Source organism: Carex rostrata, chromosome 2 (genome assembly GCF_964058835.1).
Source record: "Carex rostrata chromosome 2, lpCarRost1.2, whole genome shotgun sequence".
Lineage (NCBI taxonomy): Eukaryota > Viridiplantae > Streptophyta > Magnoliopsida > Poales > Cyperaceae > Carex > Carex rostrata.
The window spans coordinates 1,570,961-1,591,811 of NC_135919.1; the positions used below are offsets into that span (position 1 = coordinate 1,570,961).

At 33.3% G+C, this 20,851-nt stretch overlaps 1 protein-coding gene and 1 pseudogene across 2 annotated transcripts; one reads left to right on the forward strand and one right to left on the reverse strand.

Moving 5' to 3' along the window:
• The first annotated feature begins 877 nt into the window (after positions 1-877).
• LOC144548705 (uncharacterized) lies at positions 878-3,722 on the forward strand (annotated as a pseudogene). The gene is made up of 6 exons (XR_013509429.1): positions 878-1,125; positions 1,220-1,329; positions 2,110-2,364; positions 2,467-2,569; positions 2,663-2,793; positions 3,449-3,722. The product of XR_013509429.1 is annotated as an uncharacterized LOC144548705 (transcript).
• A 314-nt stretch (positions 3,723-4,036) lies between these two features.
• LOC144550666 (uncharacterized) lies at positions 4,037-17,502 on the reverse strand. Its single transcript, XM_078298646.1, has 19 exons — positions 17,065-17,502; positions 16,158-16,555; positions 15,815-15,871; positions 14,749-14,886; positions 14,427-14,560; positions 14,113-14,323; positions 13,781-14,024; positions 13,514-13,664; positions 13,013-13,343; positions 12,832-12,887; positions 11,805-11,981; positions 8,057-8,472; positions 6,691-7,088; positions 5,910-6,047; positions 5,587-5,720; positions 5,266-5,476; positions 4,934-5,177; positions 4,667-4,817; positions 4,037-4,502 (listed from the first exon to the last, which is right to left on the reverse strand). Exons 1-19 carry the CDS (start codon positions 17,415-17,417, stop codon positions 4,164-4,166), a joined length of 4,281 nt encoding a protein of 1,426 aa, XP_078154772.1. The 5' UTR covers positions 17,418-17,502; the 3' UTR covers positions 4,037-4,163.
• Between the last annotated feature and the right edge of the window lie 3,349 nt (positions 17,503-20,851).

Genomic DNA, 20,851 nt, shown 5'->3' on the forward strand with positions numbered 1-20,851 from the left:
TTTCATATGGAGTCATGTTTATATTTAACGGTTCGAATCAGCTGTTTGAAAGATATAGATTCATAGCATGGATCAAGTTGTAACATGCATATTAGCATAGCTTCATTCTTCTTACAGTAAGTGTAGCACTTTTTCATAGAGAAAATTTTGATAATTGATTTTGATCATGTGATACATATATTATGGGCAATATGAAAACAGTACGAATATTTAGTTTTAGTGAAAATTTGCATCTAGCGTGAAGAATCTAATCTTATTTCAGTTTTCACTAAAACTAAAAACAAAACTAAACGAGTGAAATTAAAAAAAAAAAAAAAAAGACAATGAGACCCGAAAAGAAAGAAAGAAGAAGAATGATATTTAATAGCCCCATTAAATTAAACCAAGTTCAGTGCTCCAAATATCAAAAGTACGCTTTTTAAATTTTCCAAGTTTCGTTTGATTAGATGCGCCACCTCAAAAGGAAGCAATGATACAGTTTAAACTTTCCACCCGTAAGAAAGACTCATCTTTTGCCCGCTACAGATTTGATGCACAAATTTATCCAGTATTATTTTCAACCCTGAGATATCTCATATTTTGCGCGACCGACTTGTCCGGTGCCTATTCGGGCGTGACGTAGGGGCCAGTATTATTTGAGCTTTAAGATTCGCGCAGAACGTATTACAACGGTTGAGATTTTCCAAAAAGTCACGCAAAATATGAGATATCTCAGAAGATGCGAATTCTAGCATATCAGGCCCTCAGCACGAATCATAACTAAAATAGATGGCTGATACTCATTCTAGACGAGGCTGCACTTTTAATTGGGCCTTCAGTCCTTGATCTCATGAAACCCAGGCCTCTATTTCTTATTGGGCCTGGGCTTGAAGTTCGATACCAATTGTTGAAGAGCATTCTTAGAAATTAGAAATGGAGATCACCAGTTCGTCGGAGAGAGAGGCGGAGTATCATAGCACCGACTTCGACTGGGAACAACTTAGACAAGAGATCGAAAGCCTTCCTTCATTCTCTTATCACCTCTCTCCTCACAGCACTGCCTCCTCCACTTCCGATTCTTCACTTGTTGAGGCCGATTCATGGAGGCGCTTCCACCGCCGCCACTATACTGCTCGTTTTTTCAAGGTATCATTTTAATGTTAAAGAAATTTTCAGATTAGTCTATTACCAGTAGATGATTAAGATGAGTCTACCTCTTGACATAATCTAGTAATTACAGGAAAGAAGGTACCTTTTGAAGGAATTTCCTGAATTGCTGAGCTGTCATGACTCAGTGAAGGTTATAGAGGACGGATACGGGAATGGCAGCACTGTTCTTCCCATCTTATGGTGAAATTCTCTCATTTGCAAACTTTATATAGTACTGAACCCATTACCAGTTTTTCTTTGTTTCAACCTGAAAACATTTTTTGGGTGCAGTTGATCAAACAGTGATTTTGTTCTCTTAGTATATGGCGCATGTACAATATAAATACATACTTCATATTGGGTTGCAGTACAGACTACAGAGTGGGTTGAGCTGACAAAAGTCTGTAAGACAAATCCAGTTTCTTCATTTCTTATTTTTTCGTTGAAAAAACTTCTCAAAAAAAAGAAAAAAAGTTGGTTGTTAAGCTGTCCTTCTCACCAAACAAGTCGAAATTTAAAATGCACCAAATTTTCCTTAAAATTTTGGAAAAATATAATAATCATGTTGGTCCTTCAACATTGACTTTTCACCAAGTTTTCCAACATATTCTGTCGAATTCCATGGGGCCAAACAGCACCATAAAGGACTAATTTGGTTCTTTGTGAGAAGTTCAAGGACTACTTGGTCCTTGTTTGAAGGTGTAAAGCTTGGACTTTAGTGGCCAACTTATTTCTGTAAGAGTCCATGAACCAATTGGGTGCAAACAGAAATTTGGGGACATTTTCTTTTGTTTTTTTTTTTTTTCTTGTGAGAAAATTTAAGTACCAACGCTGAAATTTTCCCTTATTTTATGTGTTTATAGTTGGACTTTTGGATATTAATTATGTTAATTTTGAAAGAACGAAATACAGACTACAAAGTAAATGTTCATATAAGTAACTGGTCTTAATACTTTGTAGTATATATTACCTTTCATGCAGTGCAAGAGAAAGCATTGTAGTGTATGCTTGTGATTGTAGTGAAGAAATTATACAGAAGGCAAAGGAGATTGTGTTCACTGCCAAGAGCATCACTCGAAACCCTAAACTATTACTTGCATTTCACATGTAAAATTCTCTTAAATTCCTTCTCTTCCTTTCATCTTAGAAAATAGCCATGAAACCGAAGAACATATAAATTCGTCTATCTTGGAAGGAAACAGATGTTGTGTTGGTGGTGTTGATTTTGTCACCTTGGTATGGATTGGCTCTCTTTCCTTGATTTCAGATTATTTTTTCCCATTTGTTATACATAAGACTTGTCTTAACACATTATTTATTTTAATTTATTTCTATCAGATATTCACTTTATCAGCAGTACCATTCAACAAGATGCCATCTGTTATACAAAAATGCAGCTCTGTTTTAAAGCCTGGTGGTCTGATTTTAGTTAGAGACTATGGTAATCCCCCACCCCCCCCGGCCAACAGTATCTCTCTCACACGCATGCGCGCTCACATACACACAATTTATTTGCGATTTTTTTTTTTTTCAGGAGTGTATGATATGACAATGCTGAGATTTCCACCCGAACAAAAATCGGGAATCCGATCAGATGTAACACTTTCCTATTTCTTTTCATTAGATGTTACAAGAGACCTCTTTTGTGAAGCTGGGCTCACTGAGGTATTAAGCTTTATAAATGTTAGCAAAACCAGTCCTTTTTTACAAGAGTGCAAAAATGCTTTGAACAGAATTGATATCTTTGGGAAAATTGCTTCTTTGAGTGAGGCTATGGTAATATGCATATTACAACCAGTGTTATGAACACATATTTCTATTTTTAAAGTTCAAACAGTCAATCTGAACTGTTAAACGTAATATTCATATTAAAATGTACTTGTAGACCAAATTTTATATTTTTTAGGATTTTCTTACTATTTTTTTAGATAGGTAGAAAGTTGTTGCTTTTGAATGGTCCGGAATTTTCAAATCAAGTGATTTTCTACCTATATAAAAAAAAATAGTAAAATAATTATAAAAATATAAAATTTGGTATGCAAGTACATTTCCATATGAAGATTATGTTGAACGGTTCAGATCGACTGCTTGAACTTAAAAACAAAATACGAGTCCATAGTGCGGGCCAATGGGTAATATGCATATTACCATAGCCTCACTCTTGTTTCTTTTTTTTTTCTTTTCTTTTTTTAACCAAAATACCACCTGCCTTTCTTGGTCAAGACAATGTAGAACAACAGTAATTTTTATGTTAATTAAATTTGGTCAATAAAATGGCACTAGAGGCGGCATTTGACAATTTCTCTCTTTTACTCAATAGGTAGAGCTTGAATATTGTTGTGTAAGGTCCGTCAATCGCCGGACTGGGAAGGAGATGCGGAGAGTTTGGGTGCATGGTAAACTTCAAAAGCCTGTACTTCAATATTTACATAATTTGCCGTGAGTTAGCATTTTTTGTATTATTCTTTTCTTTGTTTCGTTGTTTGAATTTGGTTGTGTGCCATTTTTTTTAGAAAAAAAAAAGAATTAACAGTGTATTAATGGAAGAATTATTAAATTAGTATGCCCGTGCGAAGTACATGATCAAATCTAGATACTCTCAGAATAAAAGGAGTAGAATAAATAATACTTCCAGGTACAGGAGTAGAGCTATATATCTCCGATTTGTTTTTATTTGGTATTTAATTTATTAGTGCAAACTTAGTATATGTTTTTTAATTTTATTAATTGTACTTTAAATTTGTACTGCCCTTAATTCCAATTTTACTATTTTAAATTTGATAAATTAAATTTGTTTAAGAAGTGCTCTATTAATCAAAATCGTGGCATGATTTGATGTAATAGACCATAGATGTGCCCATCAAACCCAGACCTGATCCAATGCCCATCAGACCAAAAGAACCTACCAGAAGACTACCTTTCCCTCACATACTACACAATTTTTTCATTTTAATTTACAGTAAATTGGGTACTTTATAAATATAAAGGAAGTTTAGTAGAAAAAAATTGGGAGTTAAAAAAATCAAGCTCTCCCACTAAAAACTATGGAGAAAACTATTATCTTCGGTTTCGTCTCCAACAACAGTGGAGATGGTCTCCCTGCTGCTCAAATCGGTAACGACATTTTCATCATCCTCAAACATAGAAACATCTGCTCCCCATATAGATCTTGGATGTGGCAAAGGTGGAAGACTCGCAATCGATGAACTATTGAGCATGTTAGCTACCGTTTCCATGTTCGGCCTATTTGATGGATTCGTTTGTAAGCATAGGAGTGCTATGTGGATGCACTTTGTTACCTCTTCTATGCATTCTTTATCCAATGTTGGATCTTTTAGTTCCTCTACTTTTCCTTCACACCAATTCTTCCATACCTAATTGAGTTATCATTTTTGGTCAAAAATTGTTTTTGCCAGTAATTAGCTCCTGTAGAAGTTACAATATATATAGTGATCTGAACATTCTGGAACTTGTGTTAAGGTAGAATTGAAACAGAATGTGCTAAAATTGAACTATTTGTTTTCTTTTTTGAACTTACATGATTTGTCAGGCCTGACATGTACATGCTGCCTGGAAATGAGCTATTTTTTCTCCCAGTTACAATCTCTAGAACAAGGATGCCAAAGCTATATGTATCTGACTTAGCTGAGAATGTACCTCGCATGCTACATTCTGGTGCAATATATCCACTGCATTAAATTAAACAAGAAATTAAAGCTAGTGTAAATTAATCCAAAAATTTAGTTTGAATTTTGGTGCTACATATATTTGTTTTACTAAATTTGCAACGATGCAACAAACTAACAATGTTCCAGCGAGGTGAGCTGTGACGGTTTGGGTTTGGTCTCTGTCAAAGAGCTTTGCAATCCCAAAATCTGCAATCTTTGGATTCATATCTCTATCAAGCAATATATTACTGGCTTTGAAATCTCGATGTACAATTTTCAATGGTGATTCCTCATGGAGGTAATGTAGACCGCGACAAGTGCCTTTTATGATCCTGTAACGTCTACTCCATTCAAGCTCTTTGCATTTGATATCGTTAGATCCTGCAGTAAGAAAAAAAAGGCATTTCTGATATTTTTCTTATATTCATAATATATGCTTGATTCTCTGATCTGCTGATGGAAACTTTACCAAAAAGGATCTTATCAAGGCTTTTATTAGGTAGATATTCGTAGCAAAGCATTCTCTCATCCTTGGATATGCAGCATCCCAGCAATTGTACTAAATTGTTGTGCCTAAGTCGCACAAGTAATTCAACCTCAGTCTTGAATTCAGTTGCTCCCTGGGACGAACTTGTTGAGAGCCTTTTAATAGCTATTTCTTGACCATTGGGAAGTTTTCCCTGCCAAAAAATTATCTTATCATGTTATTTGACAACATTTTACTGTTGTGCATACTGTATAGTGTATACTGCTTGAAAAATAGTGATATATGAAGTTCTGATTGGTTTACTTTAAAAACTGGTCCAAAACCGCCCATGCCAAGCTTATTTTTATCAGAGAAGTTATTGGTAGCATTTCTGATGGTAGTGAAGTCGTAAATCAGAAATTCTGAAGCTGCAACTTCCTGTAATTCCTTCAAAAACACTGCAGTACCAGCACCAAGACAAAAAGGATATATGTATAAAAAAAATCTTACTAGGTTGATTTATTAAGATAAAATATTAAGCATTAACCACAAATTGGATCTTTTGTCATCAATATATATGCTTAATTATAGTTAAGTTTCAATTTTGTGCACTTGGAAATTGAAATCAATTCAAATATTTGACGTACGTTTGAATCCACCCGAAAGAGACCACTTTCTTTGAAACCAAATGTAAATTGTTATAACGACTAGAAGAGAAGCAACACCACCAACTACTGCGACAACTACAATTGTATGCGATTTCGTCAGGAACTTTTTACCAGTACCTGCAATCATGTGTGATATCAAATTTCCCAGAATTATCTCAAATATGGATCATTCAGTTGACTTAACATTTTACTACCAAATAGAAATATAATTGCAATTTGAAGATTTTGTTCTATTGACTCCCAGAGCCCGCTATAATTCACCTTTTAAACCCCCAATAAGTTGTAAAATGTAAACCATGTAGCAACCCTAGACATGCTTAAAGTGCTTTCATAGAGATGGTTCAATTCAAAATTCAACTCATAAACTGAACAGAAGAACATAATAAATTAGTTAATATTCATTTATTAGGTTTTCCTGATCCCCTAAATCAAACAAAGAGCTAGCTGGTTCAGTTACTGGGACAGCATTTTCTGGGGCAGGACTTGTGCCAGAAGCTATGCCTACGGGGACAGAAGAAGGTCATTGAAAAATAATACATATATTGTTATGAATAGTCTTATGAATTAATAGAAATCTTGTAAACTGAATGGATCATAAATGAATTTTTCTTCTATTCATTCATTGAACTGTACATATAAATATTTTGGCTTACATTTGCTATTAATTTCTCACAAACCAAATCCAATGGAGGCCCTCAAGTCAGTTCAATAATGTAAGATGAATTATCTGGGATGTTTTGAACATTTCACTGAGATATACCTTCAGCAGTCTTCATGATAGGAAACATCTCGTAATGCACAAAGCAAGAAAACCCGAAGTACCGCAAACCTACAGTATATGCGAGCAGAGACGGTGGTTGTAGGTCACTGATGAGTGAGCTCAAGCATTTGTAGCACTCCTGATTATTTAAATCCCTTGTACACTGTAACATCCCATACAATTTATCAATTCCATTCACACTTTGTTGCCCTGAGGCCACCATATTTGCTGATACATTTGTTTTAGCAATTAGAGCGTTAAATAATGTGTTCCGCGCATTGCCAAAGAGTTCCCTGTCTGTATAGTTCTCGGAAGAGTAAATATAGTATGAACTAGTGTTTGCCACACCGAAAAAATTCTCATTCGAGTAGCGAATAACGCATGGTCCTGATTCCAGCCTGCATTTACAGTAAACCAAAACTAATGTTATTAATTAGCAAGTATACTAAAAATATATATTTCATTTTGCATCTTATGTTTGATTTTGTATTTTGTGTTTTAAAATAGGTATGGAATCTCATGTTATTTCGGTACAACCATTTAATCATCATCTTGTAATTATATATTATGTATAATTAGAGAACTAAAAAAAATATGATAATATTGCGCATAATGATGTAAATATTCTTCTTAATTCTTTATTAATGAAAACGACAGCGTTTTGCTGTCCTTCAAAAAAAAAAAAAAAATACTGTTCATAAATTAGCAGTGGTCTCTGCTGAATAAATGCTACTTCTTAATTACAGATTGATTGGAGAGAAACAAGACAATCAAATGGCGATTTTCCTAAGTATACTTCCAATTTAGCCAAATTTTGACCCCAATGTAGACCGGTTCATTGTATTTTAACCATTCATTTTTTACTGTAACTTTCTCCTTTGAAAGTCAAGTGATGCTAATGACTTGATGACTTGACAGGGACAGAGATAACAGGGAGAGAGAAGAGCATCGTTTTCTTTCTTCTTCTCTTTTTCCTTTTTGTTGAAGGAAAATCTTGTAGGATAAATTTAATCTCGTCGAATGAAATCAACCGAAAAAATTATCTTCTATTTATTTAGCTCGGTTTACAAATCCAGTGTTGAAAACATTGACGCTTCATTAGTTTCTCTCACGAAATCAACGAATTATCAATGTTAAAAAGTAATTAATTTAGGGATGATGTTCTGGACATCGAGTGAAAGTAAAGGCATATTGATCAATTCACACGAGAATTGACTATTTTAAAATTTTATTTTTTATCTACGATCTTTGAAATTCAGTACCAGCTATAAGCCTGTAACCAGTTCATGTTTGTGACCTTTTACTTGAAAGCCCGGAACCCATTTATATAAATGAAAGAAAAGTAATGAAGTAGTTTATTGATTACCAGGTACCGGCGTCTTTGCTGTCAGGGCAATCGTTGGTGAGTTTAGAGGCAACTGTACTAAGGCAACTGTTGCATTCGGTGAGATTGCCACTGGCATAGCACATGCCGAGGCCATAGATTTGATCAGCGCTTGAGCCAACTGTGTCATTGAAGTAGCCGCTATTTGATTGGGCACTGGTGGTTATGGACATGAGAAGGCTATGGAGATTATTCTTAAAGGTAGTATCAGTATCTGAGGTATTAACAGAGCAGTAAGGACGTTGATTTTGAAGCCGAGCATGAGCGGTTCCACTATAATTGTAAAATATTAAGAGTAGTATAGATGGGAAGAATTTAAGGAGGCAGAGAGCCATTTTTTGTGAATTTGGTTCCCCAAGTGCCAAGCAGGAACAGAGAAGAGATATTGTTATCAGAGACTATACCAGTTGGGACCCTCTCCTACAGTAGATGCAAATGACATCCAGAATTTTTTATTTATAGAAATTAATATAAATTAATATATGGTTTTAGAAAGAGAGGTGACGAATTATGATCTGAAGACTTGATCAGGAAAAAAAATTGCCTTCAAAGTTTGAAGTCAAAATTAATACTCGACTACAAAGTTTAAAGTCAAAATTAAAACTCTCTAAACTATAGCAACATACATCATCATGCTTGAAAAATAAAATTCATCTGCTCATCAAAAATCAAAATTGATTTTTTTTATTTTTTTATTTTAGAGACAGGTACAAATAATAAAATATACTAGATCTAAATTATTTTTAGAATTCAAAAGTAGGCACTTTCTTATGTAAGTAGGCACTTACTTACATAAGTAGGCATTTACTTATTTATAGAAATTAATATAAATTAATATATGGTTTTAGAAAGAGACGTGAGGAATTATGATCTAAAGACTTGATGAAGGAAAAAAAATTGCCTTCGAAGTTTGAAGTCAAAATTATTACTCGACTTCAAAGTTTAAAGTCAAAATTAAAACTCTTTAAACTATAGCAACATACATCATCATGCTTGAAAAATAAAATTCATTTGCTCATCAAAAATCAAAATTGAATTATTTATTTATTTATTTTAGAGACTGGTACAAATAATAAAATATACTAGATCTAAATTATTTTTAGAATTCAGAAGTAGGTACTTATGTAAGTAGGCACTTACTTACATAAGTAGGCATTTACTTATTTATAGAAATTAATATAAATTAATATATGGTTTTAGAAAGAGACGTGAGGAATTATGATATAAAGACTTGATGAAGGAAAAAAATTGCCTTCGAAGTTTGAAGTCAAAATTAATACTCGACTTCAAAGTTTAAAGTCAAAATTAAAACTCTCTAAACTATAGCAACATACATCATCATGCTTGAAAAATAAAATTCATCTGCTCATCAAAAATTAAAATTGAATCATTTATTTATTTATTTTAGAGACAGGTACAAATAATAAAATATACTAGATCTAAATTATTTTTAGAATTCAGAAATAGGCACTTATGTAAGTAGGCATTTACTTATTTATAGAAATTAATATAAATTAATATATGATTTTAGAAAGAGACGTGGGGAATTATGATCTAAAGACTTGATGAAGGAAAAAAAATTGCCTTTGAAGTTTGAAGTCAAAATTAATACTCAACTCCAAAGTAACTATAGCAACATACATCATCATGCTTGAAAAATAAAATTCAGTTGCTCATCAAAAATCAAAATTGAGCTTTTTTTTTTATTACAGAGACAGGCACAAATAATAAAATATACTGGATCTAAATTATTTTCAAAATTCAGAAGTAGACACTTATTCTTGAATCTCTTTGAATCCTCCCCTCGATGTATAACTTCAAAATTATATTATATCATCAAACAGTCTAAATTATATTTTGATTTCTGGAAAATATTTTACTTTCATCACATAACCCATCCGATTTTTAATCGTATGAATACACATATAATTAAAATAGAGCTGTGAATACTCATCTTGGCGTACCAATTAGAATTGAGTATTAATTTAATTTGGCAACAGAAACACTATCCCACAAGAAAGATGCTGTGGGGCCTTTGTTGATAAAATTTGTAGGACCACAAGGAAGATGCTGTCGGCCTTTCTTTTTATTTTCCATGTGTGCAATAGTCGTAAATTATTCGATTCCTGTACACACACAAAATTGAAAGAGTGAGTCTATGGTACTATGCATATTACGATTTAGTATCGTGCTACGGCTCTATATTTGAGTTTGCAAATCCTAACAGTCGATCCGAACCGTTCATCTTGTTCTCCATATTAATATGTGTTTGGAGACCAAATTTTACATTTTTTGAAATTTTTTTACTATTTTTTTAGATTTATTGAAAATCACTGTTTTTGGATGGTCCAGAATTTTCAGATCAAGTGATTTTCTAAATATCTAAAAAAATAGTAAAAAAATTTCAAAAAATGTAAAATTTGGTCTCCAAACACATATTAATACGGAGAACAAGATGAACGGTTCGGATCGACCGTTAGGATTTGAAAACTCGAATATAGAGCCGTAGCACAGTAACAACCCGTGATATGCATAGTACCATAGACTCACTCAAATTGGAATAAGGTAACAGGGGTGTTATTGGATCTGATTTATTTGATATTTAACCGAATCAATAAGTTTTGGATTGCATTCTTCGGTTTGGTTGATTTTTTTTTTTATTTAGTTTCATTTAACATAGACGGAGAAAGTACAATTATGCCCGTTATTGTAAGCGATCTTGTTGTAGAATTTTTTAAAAATAGAATTAAATAATAAATAATATAATCATTTAGGATGATGGTGTTTGGATTTTGAAAAATGGAACCAACAGTCAAAAAAATTATATTATTATTACTTAATTTCTTAAAAAAAAAAAAGGTGCAAGTGGTTTGTGCGTTGCTATGATATTGACACAAACCGCTGGTATTTGCTCTGATATTGACAGTGCTTTCAATGATATTAAAGTAATATAAATTATATGTTCCTCTCGCTACTGTGTAATTAAATCGTCAAAATCAAAGCTCTAGACCATTAATTTGATCCCGAAATTTTTTATTTATACCATATTAAAAACACACACACACACACACACCCACACCCACACCCACACCCACCCACCCCAAAACACTCCAAATTCTGAGACTCATAATTTGGTTCAATTGGTCTTAGTTGCACAATTGAGAATGAATCCAGACTTTAATTCTGCTTAAAGCGATTTATGTTGCACATTTGAAGGGTATATTCGGACTTTAATTGTGCTTGTTTGGGGCCTCATTGTGCCCAAAATTTGCAAACTTGATTTATGTGATCAAAATTTATTTTGGTTAAATAGAAGAAAATTCTTCTCGGTTTTAAAATTTATTCCTCCAAATGAGCACTAAATAGGCTAGCCTAACTAGGTGTAAGCCTAAAAGATGTACTGGCCTAAACTAAACCACTTCCTCAAGTACCTTAATTTTGTGTTGCATCGTGGACCCATTGTCAGTGACTATATGCAAATTTTGCCTCTCTTCTTTAGATTTCAAGCAAACATGAGTAATTTAAGGCTTGCCTAAGTCGGAATAACCAACTTAGGTCTCCTTAACTTTAATCCTCAACCAAACATAATTGAGTCTTAATTAATATGTTAAATTGACCTAATTGACACTTAAACTAACCATTTAAAGTGACTATTACATGTATAAGCTGACTGATATCATGACCTAGTTAAATCACCTTCTAACCTTTTTTTTCCCATCATTTTAGATACATCTGAGGTAAGACAGGTAACAAAACCAAAAAACCCAGTATTATCTAAGGTTTTACAGATTGCCACATCAGCCCTACAGACATATCGGTCGAAGCCTGTGTCACACTGGATCCTCCTAACCCTATTTTGTGGTCTCATGCTGACGGCATTTCCGGCCTCAAGCCTACTGTCACGCCTCTACTATAACAATGGAGGTCAGCAATTGCTCACTGACCCTCAAAAAAAAAAAAAAAACAATGGAGGACAAAGCAAGTGGATACTTTCGTGGGCTGCTGTTACAGGATGGCTGCTTACTGCAATTTTACTGATTCCAACTTACATTTTCACCAAATCACGACTGACCCCACTTTCCTTGAAACTTGCATTCTGGTACTTCTTTAATTATTTGCTTTGTAATTTAATGATGCACTTGACCTTGTCGATACAGTAAACTCAAAAACTGCTACCAGTAACTGCAAATGTAATTTGTGGGATCCTATGCTGATTCATATATCCGGTTTACTTTTACAGTTTGTACTTTGTAATCAATGTACTATATATTTACAGAAACTAATATAATCTAAAGTTTGAATATATTGCTAGCGTGAACAGAAGTTCGGTCCATGAACAAATGGGCTGAACAGTTATCAAATTACTATTGAACAGGCTATACTCCGAACAAGACCCGAAGTTCGGTCCATGTTCAAATTAGTTCTTACATACGAACCGGATCTGAACAATTATTGGACAGCCTGTTGAACATTTTATTTCCTTGTCTAGTGAACAGCCCGTTTGAAGCCCGTTTGAGCTATATAGCTAATACTTCCAAGTACAGGAGTAGAGCTATATATCCACGATTTGTTTTTATTTGGTATTTAATTTATTAGTGCAAACTTAGTATGTGATTTTTAATTTTATTAATTGTACTTTAAATTTGTACTGCCCTTAATTCCAATTTTACTATTTTAAATTTGATAAATTAAATTTGTTTAAGAAGTGCTCTATTAATCAAACTTGTGGCATGATTTGATGTAATACAGTAATAGACCATAGATGTGCCCATCAAATCCAGACCTGATCCAATGCCCATCAGACCAAAGGAACCTATCAGAAGACAACCTTTCCCTCACATACTACACAATTTTTTCATTTTAATTTACAGTAAATTGGGTACTTTATAAATATAAAGGAAGTTTAGTAGAAAAAAATCAAGCTCTCCCACTAAATACTATAGAGAAAACTATTCTCTTCGGTTTCGTCTCCAACAACAGTGTAGACGGTCTCCCAGCCACTCAAATTGGTAACGACATTTTCATCATCCTCAAACATAGAAACATCTGCTCCCCATATAGATCTTGGATGTGGCAAAGGTGGAAGACTCGCAATCGATGAACTATTGAGCATGTTAGTTACCATTTCCATGTTCGGCCTATTTGATGGATTCGTTTGTAAGCATAGGAGTGCTATGTGGATGCACTTTGTTACCTCTTCTATGCATTCTTTATCCAATGTTGGATCTTTTAGTTCCAGTACTTCTCCTTCACTCCAATTCTTCCATACCTTGAGTTATCATTTTTGGTCAAAAATTGTTTTTGTCAGTAATTAGCTCCGGTAGAAGTTACAATGTATATAGTGTTCTGATTCTTCTGAACTTTCTGGAACTTGTATTAAGGTAGAATTGAAACAGAATGTGCTAAAATTGAACCATCTTTTTTCTTTTTTGAACTTACATGATTTGTCAGGCCTGACATGTACATGCTGCCTGGAAACGAGCTATTTTTTCTCCCAGTTACAATCTCTAGAACAAGGATGCCAAAGCTATATGTATCTGACTTAGCTGAGAATGTACCTCGCATGCTACATTCTGGTGCAATATATCCACTGCATTAAATTAAACAAGAAATTAAAGCTAGTGTAAATTAATCCAAAAAGCTAGTTTGAATTTTGGTGTTATATATATTTGTTTTACTAAATTTGCAATGATGCAACAAACTAACAATGTTCCAGCGAGGTGAGCAGTGACGGTTTGGGTTTGGTCTCTGTCAAAGAGCTTTGCAAGCCCAAAATCTGCAATCTTTGGATTCATATCTCTATCAAGCAATATATTACTGGCTTTGAAATCGCGATGTACAATTTTCAATGGTGATTCCTCATGGAGGTAATGTAGACCGCGACAAGTGCCTTTTATGATCCTGTAACGTCTACTCCATTCGAGCTCCTTGCATTTGATATCGTCAGATCCTGCAGTAAGAAAAAAAAGGCATTTCTGATATTTTTCTTATATTCATAATATATGCTTGATTCTCTGATCTGCTGATGGAAACTTTACCAAAAAGGATCTTATCAAGGCTTTTATTAGGTAGATATTCGTAGCAAAGCATTCTCTCATCCTTGGATATGCAGCATCCCAGCAATTGTACTAAATTGTTGTGCCTAAGTCGCACAAGTAATTCAACCTCAGTCTTGAATTCAGTTGCTCCCTGGGACGAACTTGTTGAGAGCCTTTTAATAGCTATTTCTTGACCATTGGGAAGTTTTCCCTGCCAAAAAATTATCTTATCATGTTATTTGACTACATTTTACTGTTGTGCATACTGTATACTGCTTGAAAAATAGAGATATATGATGTTCTGATTGGTTTACTTTAAAAACTGGTCCAAAACCGCCCATGCCAAGCTTATTTTTATCGGAGAAGTTATTGGTAGCATTTCTGATGGTAGTGAAGTCGTAAATCAGAAATTCTGAAGCCGCAACTTCCTGTAATTCCTTGAAAAACACTGCAGTACCAGCACAAGGCAAAAAAGATATATGTATAAAAAAAATCTTACTAGGTTGATTTATTAAGATAACATATTAAGCATTAACCACAAATTGGATCTTTTGTCATCAATATATATGCTTAATTATAGTTAAGTTTTAATTATGTGCACTTGGAAATTGAAATCAATTCAAATATTTGACGTACGTTTGAATCCACCCGAAAGAGACCACCTTCTTTGAAACCAAATGTAAATTGTTATAACGACTAGAAGAGAAGCAACACCACCAACTACTGCAACAATTACAATTGTATGCGATTGCTTTGGGAACTTTTTACCAGTACCTGCAATCATGTGTGATATCAAATTTCCCAGAATTATTTCAAATCTGGAGCATTCGGTTGATTTACAATTTTACTACAAAATAGAAATATAATTGCAATTTGAAGATTTTGTTCTATTGACTTTCAGAGCCCGCTATAATTCACCTTTTAAACCCCCAATAAGTTGTAAACCATGTAGCAACCCCAAACATGCTTAAAGTGCGTTCATAGAGATGGTTCAGTTCAAATCGAACTGAAATATTCAACTCATAAAGTGAACAGAAGAACATAATAAATTAGTTAATATTCATTTATTAGGTTTTCCTGATCCCCTAAATCAAACCAAAACCTAGCTGGTTAATATATGATTTTTCCGTTTAAAAATTTTTGATACACCAATATATGAACAACAATCTTTGTGATTTTACATTACTAACATTACCTATATAGCAGTGCAACACAAGACAGACTTAATCTATAATTAATGACACAAGGTAAAGATACAAAAAATCTTTATAAAAGTTATGTTTCCTGAAATCCACCGGCATCAACTCATAAAGAAAATGCAAAAGAAATTCCCACCTGGCTCTTCTGTCCTCTTATATAATTTTTTTAGCAGAACATTCGAAAGAAAGGCAAAAATATGTACACCGAGACAATGTAAACAGAACTTAGAGGTTAGTATGTATAGTGCGTGTATTCTAATAACTGCAAAGGAATTCTTGGTTAAACCTCAGGGATTTCAATGTTTGTATCCATCCTAGAGACCTAGACCTCACATTCTACTCCTGTAACAAAATAGTTTGATATAGATTGATTCATGTAACAAGATATATAGTCTGACATGGAACCATGTACAAAAGTAGTTTGATATTGAAATTGTTTCCATTTTATAGGAATAATTACTGTTTGATGAACACATCGGCAGATAGAGAGACAGGATTTATACCTGGTTCAGTTACCGGGACAGCATTTTCCGGGGCAGGACTTGTGCCAAAAGCTACGCCTACGGGGACAGAAGAAGGTCATTGAAAAATAATACATATATTAATTGTTATGAATAGTCTTATGAATTAATAGAAATCTTGTAAACATATTGAATGGATCATAAATGAATTTTTCTTCTGTTCATTCATTGAACTGTACATATAAATATTTTGGCTTACATTTGCTGTTAATTTCTCACGAACCAAATCCAATGGAGGCCCTCAAGTCAGTGCAATAATGTAAGATGTATCATCTGGGATGTTTGAACATTTCACTGAGATATACACACACACATATATATATACCTTCAGAAGTCTTCATGATAGGAAACATCTCGTAATACACAAAGCAAGAAAACCCGAAGTACCGCAAACCGACAGTATATGCGAGCAGAGACGGTGGTTGTAGGTCACTGATGAGTGAGCCCAAGCATTTGTAACACTCCTGATGATTTAAATCCCTTGTACACTGTAACATCCCATACAATTTATCAATTCCATTCACACTTTGTTGCCCTGAGGCCACCATATTTGCTGATACATTTGTTTTAGCAATTAGAGTTTTAAATAATGTGTTCCGGGCATTGCCAAAGAGTTCATGGTTTGTATAGTTCTCGGAAGAGTAAATATAGTATGAAGTAGTGTTTGCCACACTGAAAAAATTCTCATTCGAGTAGCGAATAACACATGGTCCTGATTCCAGCCTGCATTTACAAAACCAAAACTAATGTTAGTGCCTCTTATCTTACCCTTAATTAGCAAGTATACTAAAAATATATATTTAATTTTGTATTTTTGTGTTTTAAAAAGGTACAGAATCTCATGTTATTTCGGTACAACCATTTAATCATCATCTTGTTATTATATATATTAATATATTATGTATAATTAGAGAATTAAAAAAATCCTATAATATTGTGCATAATGATGTAAATATTATTTTTAATTCTTTATTAATGAAAATGACAGCGTTTACTGTCCTTAAAAAAAAAATTACTGTGCATAAATTAGCAGTGGTCTCTGCTGAATAAATGCTACTTCTTAATTACAGATTGGGATTGGAGAGAAAACAAGGCAATCAAATGGCGATTTTCCTCAGTATAACTCCAATTTAGCCAGCTATAAGCCTGTAACCAGTTCATGTTTGTGATCTTTTACTTGAAAGCTATAAGCCTGTAACCAGTTTAAGTAATGAAGTTAGTTTATTGATTACCAGGTACCGGCGTCTTTGCTGTCAGGGCAATCGTTGGTGATTTTAGAGGCAATTGTACTAAGGCAACTGTTGCATTCGGTGAGGACACCATCGGCATAGCACATGCCAAGGCCATAGATTTGATCAGCGCTTGTGCCAACCGTGTCATTGAAGTAGCCGCCATTTGATTGGGCACCGGTGGTTATGGACATGAGAAGGTTATGGAGATTATTCTTAAAGGTAGTATCAGTATCTGAGGTATTAACAGAGCAGTAAGGACGTTGATTTTGAAGAAGAGCATGAGCGGTTCCGCTATAATTGTAAAATAGTAAGAGTAGTATGGATGGGAAGAATTTAAGGAGGTAGAGAGCCATTTTTTGTGAATTTGGTTCCCCAAGTGCCAAGCAGGAACAGAGAAGAGATATTGTTATCAGAGTATAATCAAGGGGACATAATTTATTGACTATACTGGTATAGTCAACTATACCAGTTGGGACCCTCTCCTACAGTAGATGCAAATGACATCCAGAATTTTTTATTTATAGAAATTAATATAAATTAATATATGGTTTTAGAAAGAGAGGTGAGGAATTATGATCTAAATACTTGATCAGGAAAAAAAAATTGCCTTCATAGTTTGAAGTCAAAATTAAAACTCTCTAAACTATATCAATATACATCATCATGCTTGAAAAATAAAATTCAGCTCTCATCAAAAATCAAAATTGAGCTTCTTTTTATTTATTTCAGAGACAGGCAGAAATAATAAAATATACTGGATCTAAATTATTTTCAGTTCACTTACTCCTGAATCTCTTTGAATCCTCCGGTCCTACCCTCGTTGTATAACTTCAAAATTATATCATCAAACAGTCTAAATTATATTTTGATTTATTGAAAATATTTAACTTTCATCACATAATCCATCCGATTTTTAATTGTATAAATTCACATATAATTAAAATACAGCTGTGTATACTCATCCTGGCGTACCAATAATTGAGTATTAATTTAATTTGGCAACAGAAACACTATGCCACTAGTAAGATGCTGTGGGCCTTTGTTGATAAAATTTTTAGGCCCACAAGAAAGATGCTGTCGGCTTTTGTTTATATTTTCCATGTGTGCAATTAATAGTCGTAAATTATTCGATTCCTGTACACACACAAAAATGGAATAAGGTAACAGGGGTGTTATTGGATCTGATTTATTTGATATTTAACCGAATCAATAAGTTTTGGATTGCATTTTTTTTTAGGGAGAACCTAGCTATCCCCCCATAACAATCCCCCATTTATCCCCCAGTTATTAACTACCTGGATAACTACTAACTATCTAGGGGGACCACTTACTATTTGGGGACCATCTAATATTTGAAAGATTTTAAAATTGGCGCGCGAAAGTATTCATCTATAATGTATCAAGTATTCATCTATAACACATCAAGTATTCATAACTAATATATCAAGTATTTAAAAAAAAAAAACTGGACACATTTTTAGAGGTGGTTTTTTTTTTCCCGTTCAATCTAATCAATATTTCTGACGATCGGTGAGGAATTTTGTAAATCTAAAACCACGAATGTTTTCTACATAATTTTATCTTTCAAATGAGATCCATGATGACATACTTTCGAGTTGTTCGTTGCACAAGTATTCATCATCATCAAGAAAGTATTCATTCTCGTCGTGCAAGTGGAAATATAAAAACTGGACACATCACTCATCCATCTTTTACACGTTTTTAGAGGTGGGTTTTTTTTCTCCGTTCAATCTAATCAATATTTCTGACGATCGGTGAGAAATTTAGCAAATCTAAAACCACGAATGTTTTCTACATAATCTTATATTTCAAATGAGATCCATAATGACATACTTTTGAGTTGTCCGTTGCACAAGTATTCATCTCTCATCGAGAAAGTATTCATCCTCGTGTGCAAGTGCAAATTAAAAACTGGACACGTCACTCATCCATCTTTTACACGTTTTTAGAGGTGGTTTTGTTTTTCCGTTCAATCTAACCAATATTTCTGACGATCTGTGAGGAATTTTGCAAATCTAAAACCATGAATATTTTCTACACAATTTTTATCTTTCAAATAAGATCCATGATGACATACTTTCGAGTTGTCTGTTGCACAAGTATTCATCTCTCGTCACGGAAGTATTCATACCTCATCAAGAAAGTATTCATACTCGTCGTGCAAGTATAAATATGTAAACTGGACAAATCACTCATCCATCTTTTACACATTTTTAGAGATGATTTTTTCTTCTCCATTCAATTTAAACAATACTTCTGACGATATGTGAAGAATTTTACAAATCTAAAACTACGAGTGTTTTCTACACAATTTTATCTTTTAAATGAGATCCATAATGATATATTTTCGAGTTGTCTGTTGTACAAGTATTTATTCATACACGTTAAAGTATTCATTCGTATACCTCTATTTTTTTTCAAAACAAAATTATTGAAGTAATGATAACAATATTATTAAGAAAAAAACAAATTTAATAGAAAGTATTCACACTTGTGCATTGATGTGTGAATATTTACATTGTAGAGTATTTTATTTCAACATATTGTTAGATAAATATATTTTGTTACAATTTTTTTTTGGAAATTGATGATATTAATGTGTAATATGGAAAGTATTCATTTATTTACATTGAAGTATTCATTCATAAGATATCAAGTATTCATACATACACGTTGAAAAATTCATATCCAAGATATCAAGTATTCATAACAAAAATATCAAGTATTCATATCTCTATTTTTCTTAAATTTTTTTTTTTTTTGTCATTTCTTAGTGAAGTCTAATTCACCATTAATGAAGCTTTGTTCTTTGGAAATAACTCGCTACTTTAAGTTAATTTTAATACATTCATTTTTCAATTTTTTTGCCGCTTGATTTGATACTAAAATAACTCGAAAATATAAAAAGTTTGCATGTAAACGCATCACTCATAAAGTAAATTGGTTTGAAAAGTTTGGATTCACCATTTGAACCCGATTTGATAGGTTTTGAAGTTGGTGTTATATAGACTGAAACGACATTGATGTTATATTAGCCATACTCAATATTAATACCTAAGACATCAAGTATTCATTCATACACGTTGAAATATTCGTTCACACACCTCTATTTTTTTTTTAAAAAAAATTTTCCTATAATTTCTTAGTACTTAATACCAGTACAGTCATACACAGTTCATATACTATATAGTTAAAATAACTACTAAAAGCCAATTGAAATAAAACAAAGTATAATCTATTAAATCCATATTAAGGTGTCTCATTGAAAGCCTTGCTTGCTGTAAACATCTGGATCCAATTGTGTCATTGTGTGCTGGTACGCATAGCACAAAACTGAAAAAATAAGCACCTGCAAAGGTCTGACAAGGAAATGAAGTAAAAAAAAAATGCAAATTAGCCCTTATAGCCATTCAAAGTTCACTATCTAATCATTAAAATCAACCGGTACCCAAAGTTTCGGTAAACTCAAATTATAATCAATCTAACACTACTCACTCATGAGTTCAGCACTCAAGCGAGTCTCATTTCAGCCTGTGACCCTGGCACAATAACAGTACCAGATAAGTAGAGTAATGTATGATTTTCAGCCCGTCTTAACAGCATTCGAAACCTGTCTTGACAAGCCCTTCCAGATGGCATCATTTGTTTTTTAAGATCAGAAACTAAGGATCTCAGGTAGGGGTGTTCAAACGGTCGGTTCGGTTTAAACCGAACTAAAATAATCAAACCGAACTTAAAACCGAAGTTTGAAAATCCAACCGAACCG